Below are 14025 nucleotides of genomic sequence, written 5' to 3'. Positions count from 1 at the left end.
AGGGATTGAGGAAAACACTGCCTGTGCTCCTGATCCTTCAACCAGTCGCCCCAGTGCCCTGAAGTCCCTTTTGATCACTGCAGGACTTCTCTCTGCAACCTCATCACTGCCAGCCTGTATAACCAACAGTGGGTAGTAATCGGAAGACTGTAGATCAACTCAGAGCGCCAGAAAAACAGGCAATGTTTTAGACTTTCTCCAGAGCCGTTGTCCAGCCACACCAGGCTCCTGTGAATGTTGACAAAACCAAGATTCCTCTCTTTTTAGAGAAACACATAATTTTCAAGTTTAATTTTTCAAAGTTAACACTAAAAATGTGTTAGGAAAGCACCATGTAATCACAAAAAAATTGCCTCAGAAGTTAACTTAAGAATCATTATTTTTCCAGAAGCAGTAAAGTCAGTAGTCACAATTAATAATGCGTTTTATAAATTGTGGGGAAACTCAATGAGAACAATACAGCACCCCTACAATGTAGATTAAATGTTCAAACCTGGTACTGCTGAGGAGCCAGTGCAGTAGATGCGATTTGAATGAGCATCTGCAACGACTGCAAGATACCAAGAGTCACTATTTAATGCTGTGATCAGTGACTGAATCCCCAACCCCTTCTCCCATAAAAATCACTACAGAGATGATCTGCTGATGCTAAAGACCAGAGGAGTGGCCAGCAGTAAGAGTACTGGTAACTGGCAGAGATTTTCCAGATATGGTCAAATATTTTTCTCATCTCGGCACAACCAATATAAAGCCACACATCTCTGGGCAAAGGCTGAAGGACAATTAGAGGAGACAAGTCTGCCTGCAAAACAGCAGTTGACAACGGTTATGCTCAGTGAAAGAAATACGTAAGATGTGTATGTGCAACGTTTGAAGGAATCCACACAGCCCTCCCATAGTGCCACAGCCAAATATTGACCTGGTAATCTTTCCAGCTTTTGGCTGAAATTATGGGGAGCCAAGGGTGGTGGTTGGTGGAAGGAAGTAAATTGGTGCTTGCCTAGACATCAAGGACCATAGTGACCCAAAAGTAGCATGACGAATTAAACTGATTGTGGGGATGAGCAGCCAGAAGTAACACGGGGAAGGAACCAGCAATAGCAGATGAAAGGGATAAAGGTAGGATGAAAACATCAATGGCATTATCTGACCTGATGGCCCATATTGGCTCAGACCAGGAAACTAGCAACATAAACCTGGATGGGTGAAGCAAGCTTTGGGGAAGATGCTCCAAAGACGCCAGAGGAACAGCTGTCAGCAGGCTCCTCAGGAGCCTCCACACAGCAGGCAGCGCTGGAGCTTTGTGCTTCTCCCTGGGCCTGGGATGAAGCTATGTGCTACACCCCGATGTGGACCCAGGTCATCATGATCCCATCCTTACCAGTGATTTGAGCTAACACGGGTGCCCTCCCCCAGTCACCTGCTGGGATCGGTGTGCAGGAGCCTGACTTCCCCTGGCGTAGCCATGGCATGGGCTGTGTGAGCATGTGTGTGGATATTGTAAATATTACATGGCTGTTCAATTTATGTTGCTGCCCTGCGGTGGAGAAGGCAGGCAGCAGGAGGCTGCCCCTGCAACACCATGGTTCCATATATAAAAAAGGAACAAGTTATCTTCGTATTTGACCTAGCACAAATAACACTGCAGCCGGAGGTCCAGCTCTGTTGTTCACAATCCAGAGATACTAATACACTGGAGAAGGTTTAGACATAAGTCTCAAAAATAACAAAACATTGGAAAACGCATCTAATCATATCTTGATAGGAAATGATTTGTGGATGATGTGATGACAGTTTGTAAGTTCTTCCTTGGGACAAGGAATTTCTGTGATATAACTAAGACATAAGAAGAGCAAGTAACTAGAAGATGAAACTAAGTAAATTTAGTCTAGAAATTAGGTGGAAGTTTTTTAAATAGCAAAGATAAGTGCCACTAAAATCCCTTGTGTGCTCTTTGATCAATCAGAACTAGATGGCTGTTTTTACCAGCTTCCACATTTTTTTTTAATCTGCTATGGAATATAAGGAAGCAATAAATGAGGGAAAGCAGAAATCACATGAAATTATTCAGCCTTATCTCTGAAGAATTTCACTAAGAACTTATTTTGACAAATGCCACACTTGGACTAGCTTTAGATATGATTCACAAAAAGGTTTCATTTCAGAGACTTACTTAATTTTTTCTCCTCCCCCCCCAATAATTATTCATTAAAATGGTGCTCTTTACATGCTTTCAGTGTTACAGGCAATATGTAGGAAGAACCTTGCAAAAAGCAGCCCAGACCGCTGGCAGCTGTGAGGGGTGACAAGGTGGTTCTTACCTGGTTGCGCACCCCCTAGTCTTTGCTGGATAACCTCTAAGCGATGGATGTATTCCGTTAGTGATCGTTCAGGATGCTGAGTAGGCACAAGTGACTTTTCTGAAGCTGAACTTGTAGATGGATGCAATCTTAAAGGAAAAGAAATTATTTTCCTCTTCTCATGCTATACTCTCAAATAAATATAATAAAGTTCAATTCATATAGGCAGTAATTCAGTGCAAAGGAAACTAGAACAACAGTAAACACCACCACCACCACAAAATTACTTATAAAACAATACAGGCCAGGCATCTTTGTATATAGGGGAGTGAAAAGAAAGGATGTTTTGATAAAAGCTAGAGTATCTATGAAACTCTCTACTGTATGCAACACAAAGCCCCTGAGGTAAGAAAGTTGCAGCCAGCGGTGAGTCCAAATGGCCAAGTGAGAAAAGACCCACTTCTGTAGAGAAGGACTGAAGAGAGGCATGCTGCATCCAGGCATGTACTCTCCGTTCAGCAGGTAAAATGCTGTCTTGAAAGACAGGGTTGAAAAAGGGGACCCTTTAGATGGTACACTGTGTTTCCTTTCTGGACATTAACAACAAATTTCAAATATCAGCAGAAATATACATTGGAGGGGACATGGTGCAAACACACTCCCATTTGGAGTTAGGATTTATTTCTTCCCCCTGCACCTTTCGATTAGCGGACGGTAGTTCCTATCCACCCCTTCTTTCTGTATAGCTTTGCCAGGAAACAAAAGCAGCAACAAGCATTGTTTAACCTATCTTGGATCCACATGAGACTTGAGCTACTGCTAACCCAGTCACACTGAGTAATCAGTCAGGGCCTACTATTATTAATATCCTTGTTCCATACAATACAGATGACTTTTCTTGATAGGTAAGCTGCTATCAGACCCAGATACGTGCCATGACAGAGGAACAGGGTGGGGTAGAATTAAGTCTTTTGGGAAATGCTTGCAGGTCTCTAACTCTCCAAAATGTTTTGCTAAAGTCTATGCAAACTAGAACACTACCTGTCCTTTGTGACAAGCACTGTCCTGTCCCCCAAATCGGTCCGCAGTGTTAAAAAACCTAAAATAATTTGGAGCATCTGCTGTCTTTACATACCTCTAGATCACCACAGCTACCTCCTTGCTACTCTTTTTTTCTTTATGAAGAAAATTCCTGCCTGCTGGTTGAAGTTTCTACTGTAGCAAAGGAGGTTAAGAAACAAACAACACATCCCAAGCCGATGGGACTGAGAACAGCTACCTTCCACATCAACTCCTGCAAATCCTTACTTTAAAGGAGGAAGCCACATATGAGGAGTGGCTTGGGAGAGGAGACGCTACACCCAGTAATGGACTATGCAATGCGTGAGGTTACTTTGGGTCCCAGGAGAGCCTGGGACCAGGAAGGCCACCTTCCTCCAACTCGAGCACAGAGCTTGCAGCTCAGGCATTTTCTTAGCAGCGCTTTGCAGAATGTCACCTGTGACATCCAACCCAGCAACCAGTAGCTGGGGTTGGATTTCTGTGCAGAACTGGCCCTAATTCATGAAAAACTGCAACAGCACACACCACGCAAGTTCTCCACCTCCTATTCTGTGTGCATGCACAGAGTCTGAAGGCAGCTAATACTAATGCAACGCTGTCATATGGTAGGGGAGCTGCTTCCACAGGATGCTCAGAAATTAATCTGCAACTTTGACAGCAAAAGCAACAAGAGTTACCCCTCAAAGAAGGCTAACGGACATAGCCATTGTAAATCCTGTAGCCTGTCCAAATTAAATTGGGGAACACCGCTAGGAATGCTCTCAGTCCAAGAATGTCAGACATGCTTAAAGAAAACAAGAAGTTTTCTTCTCCTATAGCATCTTGAAGAAATTTACCAGATCTAAGAAAACAAATTCTTCTTCTTGTTCAAGTACCTCCTCCAATAGGTGGTTACATTTTTATGTAAGACTGTCCATCGGGGTGATTAAACATAGGCAGAGATTGCAGACTGACCTGTTGTGTAAGCAGTAAGAGGATCTGGGGGAGCGGCTCACAAATCTTGCAGAGCTGGTTCTGTGGCACAGCACAGTGTCCCGGGTTGGGGGAGAGCTGATGTGAACAGATGGGGGCTGCTGCTCTTTTAGAATTTCTGTTCTAGCACCAGAGGCTGTGTCAAATATGAAACAGTTAAAAAATACGTACTGGGAACCATTCAAAACAGGCTATCATAAACCTAACCAATAAAACACACAAGAATTACAGCAGAGTACAATTGTGTTTGGTTTTAAACGCAGTTAAAATACACTTTATACAGCTAATGGCTTTTTTGGTTTGTTTTTATTTTTGTTTGTTTTAACCAGATTTAACAGAAGTTTGACATTTTAATGTTGAACAACTGCTTCCTGCACATGGAGAACTTGCACTGTTTTCTGTCTCCAGACTTGCTTTTTCATCAGCTGTTGCTGTATCCACACAGGGGACGTTCCAATGGCAGATATGAGCAAAATATTTTTTTCAAGAAATTGATTCTTGTTGTTTGCTCTAACTATATGTTACTGTTGACTTACACTCTCCAACTTTAGAGACAGCAGAGAAAGGAAGAAATTTTTTTTTGTTGTTCGATTTGGTGGATGGGGAGGGTGGGGTGTTGTTCTGTTTTCATTAAAAAAAGAAAACCCCCTTCAGATAAGTCCTTTAAATCACAAAAAGAAATCAAATGTTTGCTAATAAGGCTGCCAAGATGCTATTTTGTAGTGAGGTAGAAAGTTCAGCATGCATTTCAGGATTCAAGTTTCATAGGAACCACACCCACAGCGGTTTTATGTAGGAAGTTGTTTGTTTCTTTTTTTTTTTAAATAAGTATTTCCAGCAACTTAGAAACAGTGAAAATTATGTAGTACCAGGTAATGAAAAATGCACTGTTTTATCTGCATTTTGTTCAGTGTTGAAAAGTCACAAGTAATGGAATATTACATAAAATGGGACAGTTCCACAATATTGGGTACTGCATTAAGATGTTTGTTCGAATTCTTACAAACATCCATAAGTAACTCCAAGGAACACAGTCCTTACTGAACTGCATCAGGCCATCTATCCATCCAGTCCACTTTGTCATCTTTGATAGCACTTAATAAACTCCAGAGAAAATAGTTATGGGATATCTGCCATCGGATTAAGTCTCTTCTGAACCTCTGGAATCACTTAAAACCCTTTTTCACCTCTGGTAACACTAGCAAGTACACCACTTTTAAGACTTATTTTGATGCCGCATGTACCTATTTTAATACTATTATAGCAGTATTTGTCCTTGCCTTATTAATAACTTGTGGCACTAATTTCCATTACAGGTACTGTAATCAAACTGTACAAAACATAATTCTCTGATGAGTTTTATGAACACAGGACTCCATTTTGCAGCTTGAGCAGCTGCAATAAAGGGAGAAGAGGAGGAGCTTGCCGTTGTTGTAAATTATAAATTCTGAAAGTTTTCAATAGTAATTTCTTACAATGTTCTTGCAAACTCATAATCATTGTGTTCAGGAAATGGATAAACACATTTGTGTTAACAGATAAACAGATTTTGCCACTCTGGGGGTATTTTTTTTGTTTATTTTTAAATGAAACACATCACTAAAGAGAAATTATGATTAAAACAATGTACTTGTCCAAAACGCTTACCTGTATTACCTCCTATACTGTGAGAAATAGTTTCACCCTGTGTGCTCTTCCTGCCAACTTTGTTCCACTTTTTCACCAAAAACTTTAACCTTAGTAACAAAATAAATTTGTACAATCATTAAAAATAGCAAAAATACACTGAATTTTAATATTAAAACTCTTTGTTGGCATGATTAAACAACATAAGTAACAATCCTTGCAGGAATGGAGGAAGAATTCTTCAACTTCAGTCTTTAGAATGAAGGCTTATCCCATTTTATTCCGCAATGATCCTCTAACTGTTGGAAAGGTTTGCTCATTTTGGCACAGCTCCTCCACTCTGTCCCTAATCTCCAGAGAGTTCTGTGGCAGCTCTTCCTGCCTCAGAGTAGTTTGGAGGTCACTGTTCCTACATCCTTTGATATTGCTATCATTATAGCATCCATGTCAAAGACAACAGCCTGAAAACATTCTGTGCCATCTCCTGAAAGTCTTAAACTTGCTAGTAATCATTTTTACTAGACAAGGAAATTGCTCAGAAGTAACCACCTATTACATTTAAAAATTACATTTTTTCATTAAATGAACTCAAAAGTCATTAGGAGATGGCATATTGTCCCAAGTGCAGCTAACAAAGTCCATTTGATAGTAAGTGACAGAGTATGATAGAATCATACCCAATGAAACACAAGCTACTGGATTCAAGAGAGGAAAACCATCACTGATGAGATGATCACATTCTGATACAAGACAAACTATCCAGTGAGTCCAAATAGATAAGGGTCAGACCTGAAAGGACATCAGTTTGTCATTGTTGTGCACTGATTCTCAAATATATTGCAGCTGGGTATCTCTCAAGACAGAAGCAGCATTTTATAAATCTTTAGTTTGGTATGCATCCAACATAGTGCTGACTCTGAAATAGCAGTTTGGCCAAAGTTATAGCTAGCAAGTCATGTTTGAACTAGTTTTGGAGATAGCTTTTGCTTAATATTAATGTAGCATAAACCATAGGAGCTATCAATTTTTAAAATTTCCAAGAAAACACCACGTATGAGAGACAGCAAGTGTTTTGGTTTTACCTTGATACCGCGATGATTGCCCTGACTGCACATCTGAACTTGGTAAAAGGACGGGAACGTGATCCAGAAAGCTGCAGGTCTGCAGGTGAGGGGTAGATTCCCATACGTGCTATTAGAGAGAGGGTTGCTTGCTCGCAGTCCTGAAATCCACCAAGAAGCAGCAAGAGGTATTTCTTCTGATAAACTAGAGCCTTTCTAAAGCTCTCTGCTCTAAGGTACTTCCTATATAATCTCTGCAACTGGAGAAAGAAAAAAAAAGGAAAAAAATCCAATCTGTTAAGATTTAATTGGTCACTTTTTCCAGCAACGTCTCCCACAACTTGGTTGTGCACAGGTATCTAAAATCTATTTTGCTTTACCAAATTGTAGAAAGCTATTTAATAATTATGAAGTATGAAAGCAGTGTACATTTATCTCTAAAATGAAATTCTAAGCAAGCATTTGTATAACAGACTCTGTGACTTGGCCAGTTTTGGTGCAAAGTAGCAGTACTACACTGGCAGTTTGGACACCATACATGGAGGCTTGTACCAAGTCTACTGACTTTCTGTATGTCTATGAAGTCTTGGCTAGGCTAGAAAATTTTGTCATGGGTACTGGTTGGTATGCAAAAAACCAGCCACAAACAAGCTGTCTTCATGTCGAAGATCTGTACTGCGGACATAAGGGCAGCTGGAACAATTCTGTACATAGCTAAAAAGCACCCGAGTTTGGAGTGTCAGACTGCCTTCAATCTCCTGAATGTTTCAAGGCAAAATTGTCATATCCGAAATGCTAAAACAGTTTAACTCTTTAACAGAGAAAATAACATTTGCTTTAAATAAATATAAGTGCCCATCTGACTTTATTACAATCAAATGTGTGGGGGGTGGGGGGGGGGGGGGGGGGGAATTAAAAATAATTATGTTTGATATTTTCATGTTTAGACAAGAAATCTAAATCTCCCTCTTATTTAAGAGTAGAAAGGGATTCCAAAGAGCTAGGTTACTTTTGGTGCAAGTTCCTGTCTAACACCAAGAAAGTTACAAAGGAAGTTTTCTGATGAGGGATGTATGGGGAAAGTGTTCCTAATTTAATATGCAGGTTATAAAAATGTTCATCTATAAAATCACCTTTTTAAATGCAAATGAAAAAGATTACATCAATAAGTGAAAGTTAAATGCCATAATCTGACAGATACTTATATCCACAGAAATCTGAGCTGTACACTTCCTGGCTCCTCTGCAACAGCAAGTTTTATCATATTTATTAAAAAATTTATCAAATTTATTAAAAAAATAGAATTACTAAATTATCTGCTCTACATGTGACATTAATCCCTTAGGCAATGCCCAAGAACAATACTACCAAGTCTGAAGTCTCCAGAGGTTTTTATGATCTTGCATTGGTAATGGTTCTTACACAGCAAATCTGTGCAACAGGCAAGATAGCAAAAGCAAACCAAGTGCCAAAGGTTTAAATGACATGCTAATGGCTACGGCATTGCTTGCTCATCAAGCTCCAGACAGCCCATTTGCTAGCCATCACGACCAGTTTACCTTAGGACTGGAAGTTTCCACCACTGGTTTGTTTTCAATTTCAATGGTTGCTTTAGCCAGTTCGGATTCAGCCTGTTTCAGTGCATTCTGTAAAATGTTTCCCTCTCGCTGCAAAGCATCTCTTCCCAGTTCTTGAACAGAGTCAGTATCATTCGTAGATCTGATCTAAAAAAGAAACCCAAAGGAAGTGAGCCGTGATGGTTTTTGTACATTATTTCCACAGCCAAACATCTCAAACTGAGTAATAACCTAACTTTATGGACAAACTAAAACATAAAAATAATGAGCCTGAAAATCAGCAGTGGCATTCAGGTGTTAAACGGTAGGATGGGAAACTGAAACACACAAGCAGCCCTTCTGAAGAAGTATCAAATTAATTGTTAATCAAGCTACCCCTTGTCTACAGATCTGTCTGATCAGCTTTACAGGAATCCTATTCCCTTTAATAACAGAAAGTCTCCCAAACACTTGGAAACAGACACAAATCATCTGGCTTTCTTCCACATCCACAGGCAGCACAGAAACTGTGAAGAAAGATGTCTGTGTATATGCGTGCACAAAAACATGGTGTGAAGCATCTGCAGAAGTAAATTCTGAAAAATCACATTCAATTCTGAGAAATTCAGTTTTGTGGTAAGTCATCTCTTGTAGGAATGAGACCCACAACTCCAGGTCCAATTCTTTGTGGAAGTTCTGCCTTCATAACCCTCTTTATATCAACTATCAGTTTAATGATCAACAGTTACATCAATGCATGATGCAGCAGACCACAGAGAAACAAAAGATATTTTTTGAGGTGGTTAATGTTTTATCCCTTGAAATAAAATCTGTACATTAGAGGAGCCAGTACACACAACTGACCCCAATTTCTCCTAGCAACTTATTTTAGTACAACCTTATTAGGGGTTTGAACTTTTTCAGGAGTAATTTCTTATGAATACCTTAATATACTAACATGTGCCATTTACATTTGTCTTCTATGAAGAGTACAACTTGTCAAGTAAAAAAATCTTATATAATAAAGTTTAATAAACCACAACCATCTAAGTCTTTTTACTGCCTGCAATACATACAGCAACAAATGGAGATTCCAATGTTATCTGTATCTTCACTGCTCATAATCCACCTCCCTCCCTTTTGACTTTGCAGCTGCTTTAAAATTTCAGAAAGCAAAGGCTCTCCACTTCTCAGCATATTTAAAACAAGTGAAAAGCTTCAAGAATCTAACACTACCTTCAGTATTGTTTTGCAATTAGGTATTTATTTCTGTCCAAGTTAAACTCTTGTCCTGTACTTATTATCTAATTCACAGATCTCATAATCCACCTTCCTCCTTTTTGACTTTGCAGCTGCTTTAAAATTTCAGAAAGCAAAGGCTCTCCACTTCTCAGCATATTTAAAACAAGTGAAAAGCTTCAAGAATCTAACACTACCTTCAGTATTGTTTTGCAATTAGGTATTTATTTCTGTCCAAGTTAAACTCTTGTCCTGTACTTATTATCTAATTCACAGATGTTCTATGCAATTTCAGGTTTTTATACTGAAGTTAGATAAACTAAAGCACGCATTTCCCTACATATGGCTTTCACTGACATGGCAGTTGTGCCGTATCACAACAGAGATGGGACAGAAGAGCATTTTGAGAATAAGGGCAGAGATAAGGACTTCAGATACAAAACACACTTCAGATAAGTATTATTAAAAATAGTTCAAACATGGGGAAAAAAAACCATCTGTGTTGTACTGAAGTGGAGGGAAGCTGCTTTATACTGGCTGCCTCAGCAAGCATCCCAATAAGGACTACTGTCCCACCATCTGAGGCATTTTACAGACCTACAAAAGCTCAATTTGAAGGCAGTAACAGATACTTGTAATATCTGAGGAGTTCTACATGATTTTTCTATGCACTTGATTTCTACTACACCAGTTGGCATTTGATTGACCAGTTGACTCCATATGAATTTTGGCACAGACTTTTCATTTTGGCATTTTTCCAGTTTCCCTGTCTGATAGTCCCCAATTAATCACAACTCAAGGAGGTAACAGCAGTAAATTCCTTTGGTCTCCAGAGCATGTGGTTCAGTACCTTAAAGGATGGAGAAATTCAGGGAGGAGACTGAAACAAAAGGTGATTCGGGGCGGGGGGGAATCAAAGCCTTTTAGGCTTTGCCTGCCCTTAAGAGGGCAGAGAGGAGGGACCGTTTGTGCCCACAGAAGAAAGGATATCAAGGTAGAGTTTTTGCTCTCTAAGCTGTAGAAAGGCATATGTCTTAAGAGTGCTCCACTAAACTCTTTTTGTTAAACAAAACTTAAGTCAGAAAACTTCAGTCCCTTTATTTTAGTGTGGTTATAGTCCCTGGAGGAGGCAATTGCAAAGTCTGGTCCAACAAGAGAAGGGACTGCTATTCTGCATGGCATTCACTGGCTTAATGTTAAGCGGCCTGCTAATGGATGGTGATGAGCGTCTGGAAAACCTAGAAGCTGTGAAATGCATTTGCAACAGAGTTTCTAACACAGAAGACCAAATGGCATCAGAGGTAAAAAAACAACCCAAACTATTTTTTTCTTTTCTAGTAGAGTAGTAACTAGGAGGGAGCTGAGGCAGAAAAACAGCTCAGCTCTGGAGGGAGTTCTGCTAAGTCAGGTTTAAATAGAGCCATATAGTTGTCTGGTTCCCCTCACAGGCTCTCTGAGCATTTTGTCCACAGCAGAGGGCTCTAAAGCTTTGTGAGAGGAAGGCTTAACCAGAATAACTCCATGAACACCTAACTTGGGAAGAGGTTACATCCCCTTCCTGAAGGTTGGAGATGATCCATTTGGCAACCACCTAAGTGGCTGCACAGGGGACAGAAGGAAAATATTTATTGGTTTTTTGTAAGCCGTTAGTCACAGGGAGAGCTTGCACCATGCCTAGCCAGCTTGTCATACATCAGAGTTGTATTACAGAGCATATGAGAACAACAGAAGTTACAAAAGCCTTTTCATGTACCCTTCTCAAAGGTGTGTTTTCTGGAGATCTGCTATCAAGCAGGTGAGGGAGTAGAGAGAGGCTGAATAGAACAGAGCCAAGACTGTTAGTTAGCCCTCAATCCCAAAATTTTGGCTGAAAAGGCTGCAATGTGGTTGAAGATCTCTTTATTACAAGAGAGAGATATAAATGATAGGGCAAAGTTATCTGGTGAACAAGATGGAATCTAAAAGCTATGTATTTTGTATCAACACACCTGAGCTCAGTCTTTGATAATCCCTAGGCTTGTATAAAATATTTGTAATACTGCAAACATCAGTCAAAACACCCCTCCTGAGATGACAAACAACTATTGTGCTTTTTGAAAATTACTTGACAATTTGCTGAAAAACAACTGTCTCTGGATGCATACAGAAGCAGCAGCAACACATCCCAGGGTTTGATATCCTTGGGCATATTATGTATCCAGGAAAAAAAAAAGCCGTCAGAAGCAGACTCTGCAATACAACAAAGCAGCAAGAGTCTGATACTAAAATATGTTAATATAATGACAGTGTGAGTACAAGAGTACATTATTTTCCATCCCCAAGGCAAAACACAATTTTCCTTAGAATGGTTTACCAAAAAAAGGAAGGGGAGGGGGGGAAATAAATCAATCAATCGACTTACATGTGCCTGCAACCCAAAGAATACAGAACAACTTACTGATAATCAACAAATATATACAAATATATTTTCCTTACCTGAGATGCAGGAGGAGACAACAAATCTGATTTTAGTTCCTTTAACGTCTGCAGTAAAGAGGCTACAGCTTCATCATTTGATACAGACCAATTGTTAACTGTTCTGTTAAACAGAAATACTTTTTCAATATCAGGTTGATTTGTAGTAATGTTAACATACATTTGCTTCCTTCTCCCCACTGGATGATCTTTAAGTTTTGAGGCTGTACTTACGCACTACTCATTACACAAAATACTATGAATACACACAGAAGTTAGTAAGTTTCGTTAATTTTTTAGGAGTAGAATTTCTAAATAGTGCCACATAAGGATTTATTCAGAAGTCTGTATTTTATACCAGTCTGAAATTCTATCATGCAAATTCAGGCTGCAGCAAAACATAACTCTGCTGCCAAAGTAGTAAGAAAGTACTGTGGCTTGGCCACTCATTCCTGACCCCTAGCTCTTCCCTGCCATGCTGAATGGAGTTTCCCATTCTAAACCTGCAGATGTGTTGATTAACCTGTTTTTTTGATTGCTCTCTAATTAGACTGCTGCAGTTGCCAAACTACCAAATGACGCTTTCTAGTAGGGTTTTTTTTGTTCTTTTTAAGCAGGGTCACTTCACAGATCAAGTTCAAATGCAGGCACACAAGCTTCTAATGGGAATGGCTGCAGTGGGATGACAATAATCAGAGTCTGCTGCCACCACGAAACCATGGTTTCACACAAGGTTAAGTCTTGTAAGCAGATACACTGCTCATTCCCTTCAGCACAGGGCTCTCAGCTATGAACCACACAAGTTCAGAAGCAGGACAGGAAGAAAACCACTGTTTTATGAACAACTACTCACTTATCTACAGTTTTATATATGAACTCATTCAGGTGCACAGCTACAAAAAGCAACTGCTGTCTTATCTTCTCTAGCTGTTGTTGCTGCTGTTGCAAATGCGATTTTTCAGTTTCTTTTCTCATGGCCTGTTTGGCATTTCGATCTTTGTTTAAGGTACACAACAGTTCTTGCTGATGGTTTGGAGATGGGAGATTTCTTTCTCTTTCTTCTAATATTGCCAGTATTTCCTGAAGCTCTTTAATTCTTTGTTCATCCCTCTGGTGTTGCCGTTCCAAGTTTTGCTATTTGAACAGAATAAGTAGTAGTTAATTGCATCTTATACATACACACACACACATATATACACATACACACATAAGTGTTTTGTGGTTTTGGTTTTTTATACACACAGACTGCAAATAAAAGCATAATACCCAGCTAGCATATCCATCTCAGTGTTCCTTAACTCGCAGACCACTTTTAGGGGAAGGCTTACAGTACTGCCTTCCAGGACCACCAGGAAGCCATTTAATGACTCTGGAGTGGGCATTTTCTCCATCCATTTCCAGACATGGTGACAGACAAGTCTCCAAAGAGCCTGCAAAGCCTCCCTCCTCCTCTAATCAAAGTGAGGGAGCTGAGAAACAAGAAGGGTGAAATTGGTAATGTCGCAAACCATAATTAGGAGCCTAGCTCAAAATGAGGGCACTGACATGAAACCTAGTTTGGTTCCCTTCTGTGTTTAAGCCATATTCTTCTCCATCTGTTAGCAGCCAGCAATTCCCAGCATAGGCAAAGATGTAAAGATCAACTTCGGTCAACAATAAACCCAGGCACAAACCCTTGCAAACAGCTGCGTTTGAGAAATGCAAGAAAAGAGCTCATCTAATGCATTTTTCAGAACGCTTTGTTTAAGGGAAGGA

The 14025-nt window shown here is 39.8% G+C and overlaps 1 protein-coding gene across 2 annotated transcripts in view; it reads right to left on the bottom strand.

Annotated features, from left to right (window-relative positions):
- The window catches only part of PCNT (pericentrin), a 105175-nt gene that overhangs the window by 4291 nt on the left and 86859 nt on the right, over nucleotides 1–14025 (bottom strand). For both annotated transcript variants that reach the window (XM_019473082.1, XM_019473083.1), the window contains 7 exons: nucleotides 13124–13404; nucleotides 12292–12394; nucleotides 8581–8745; nucleotides 7043–7281; nucleotides 5982–6070; nucleotides 4317–4470; nucleotides 2322–2449 (listed from right to left, as the gene is read on the bottom strand). In XM_019473082.1, the coding sequence (XP_019328627.1) occupies nucleotides 2322–2449; nucleotides 4317–4470; nucleotides 5982–6070; nucleotides 7043–7281; nucleotides 8581–8745; nucleotides 12292–12394; nucleotides 13124–13404 (1159 nt within the window). The remainder of the gene's footprint in view (nucleotides 1–2321; nucleotides 2450–4316; nucleotides 4471–5981; nucleotides 6071–7042; nucleotides 7282–8580; nucleotides 8746–12291; nucleotides 12395–13123; nucleotides 13405–14025) is intronic.

This window comes from Aptenodytes forsteri, unplaced genomic scaffold (genome assembly GCF_000699145.1).
Source record: "Aptenodytes forsteri isolate BGI_AS27 unplaced genomic scaffold, ASM69914v1 Scaffold198, whole genome shotgun sequence".
Lineage (NCBI taxonomy): Eukaryota > Metazoa > Chordata > Aves > Sphenisciformes > Spheniscidae > Aptenodytes > Aptenodytes forsteri.
This window is presented reverse-complemented; position numbering and strand designations above follow the sequence as displayed.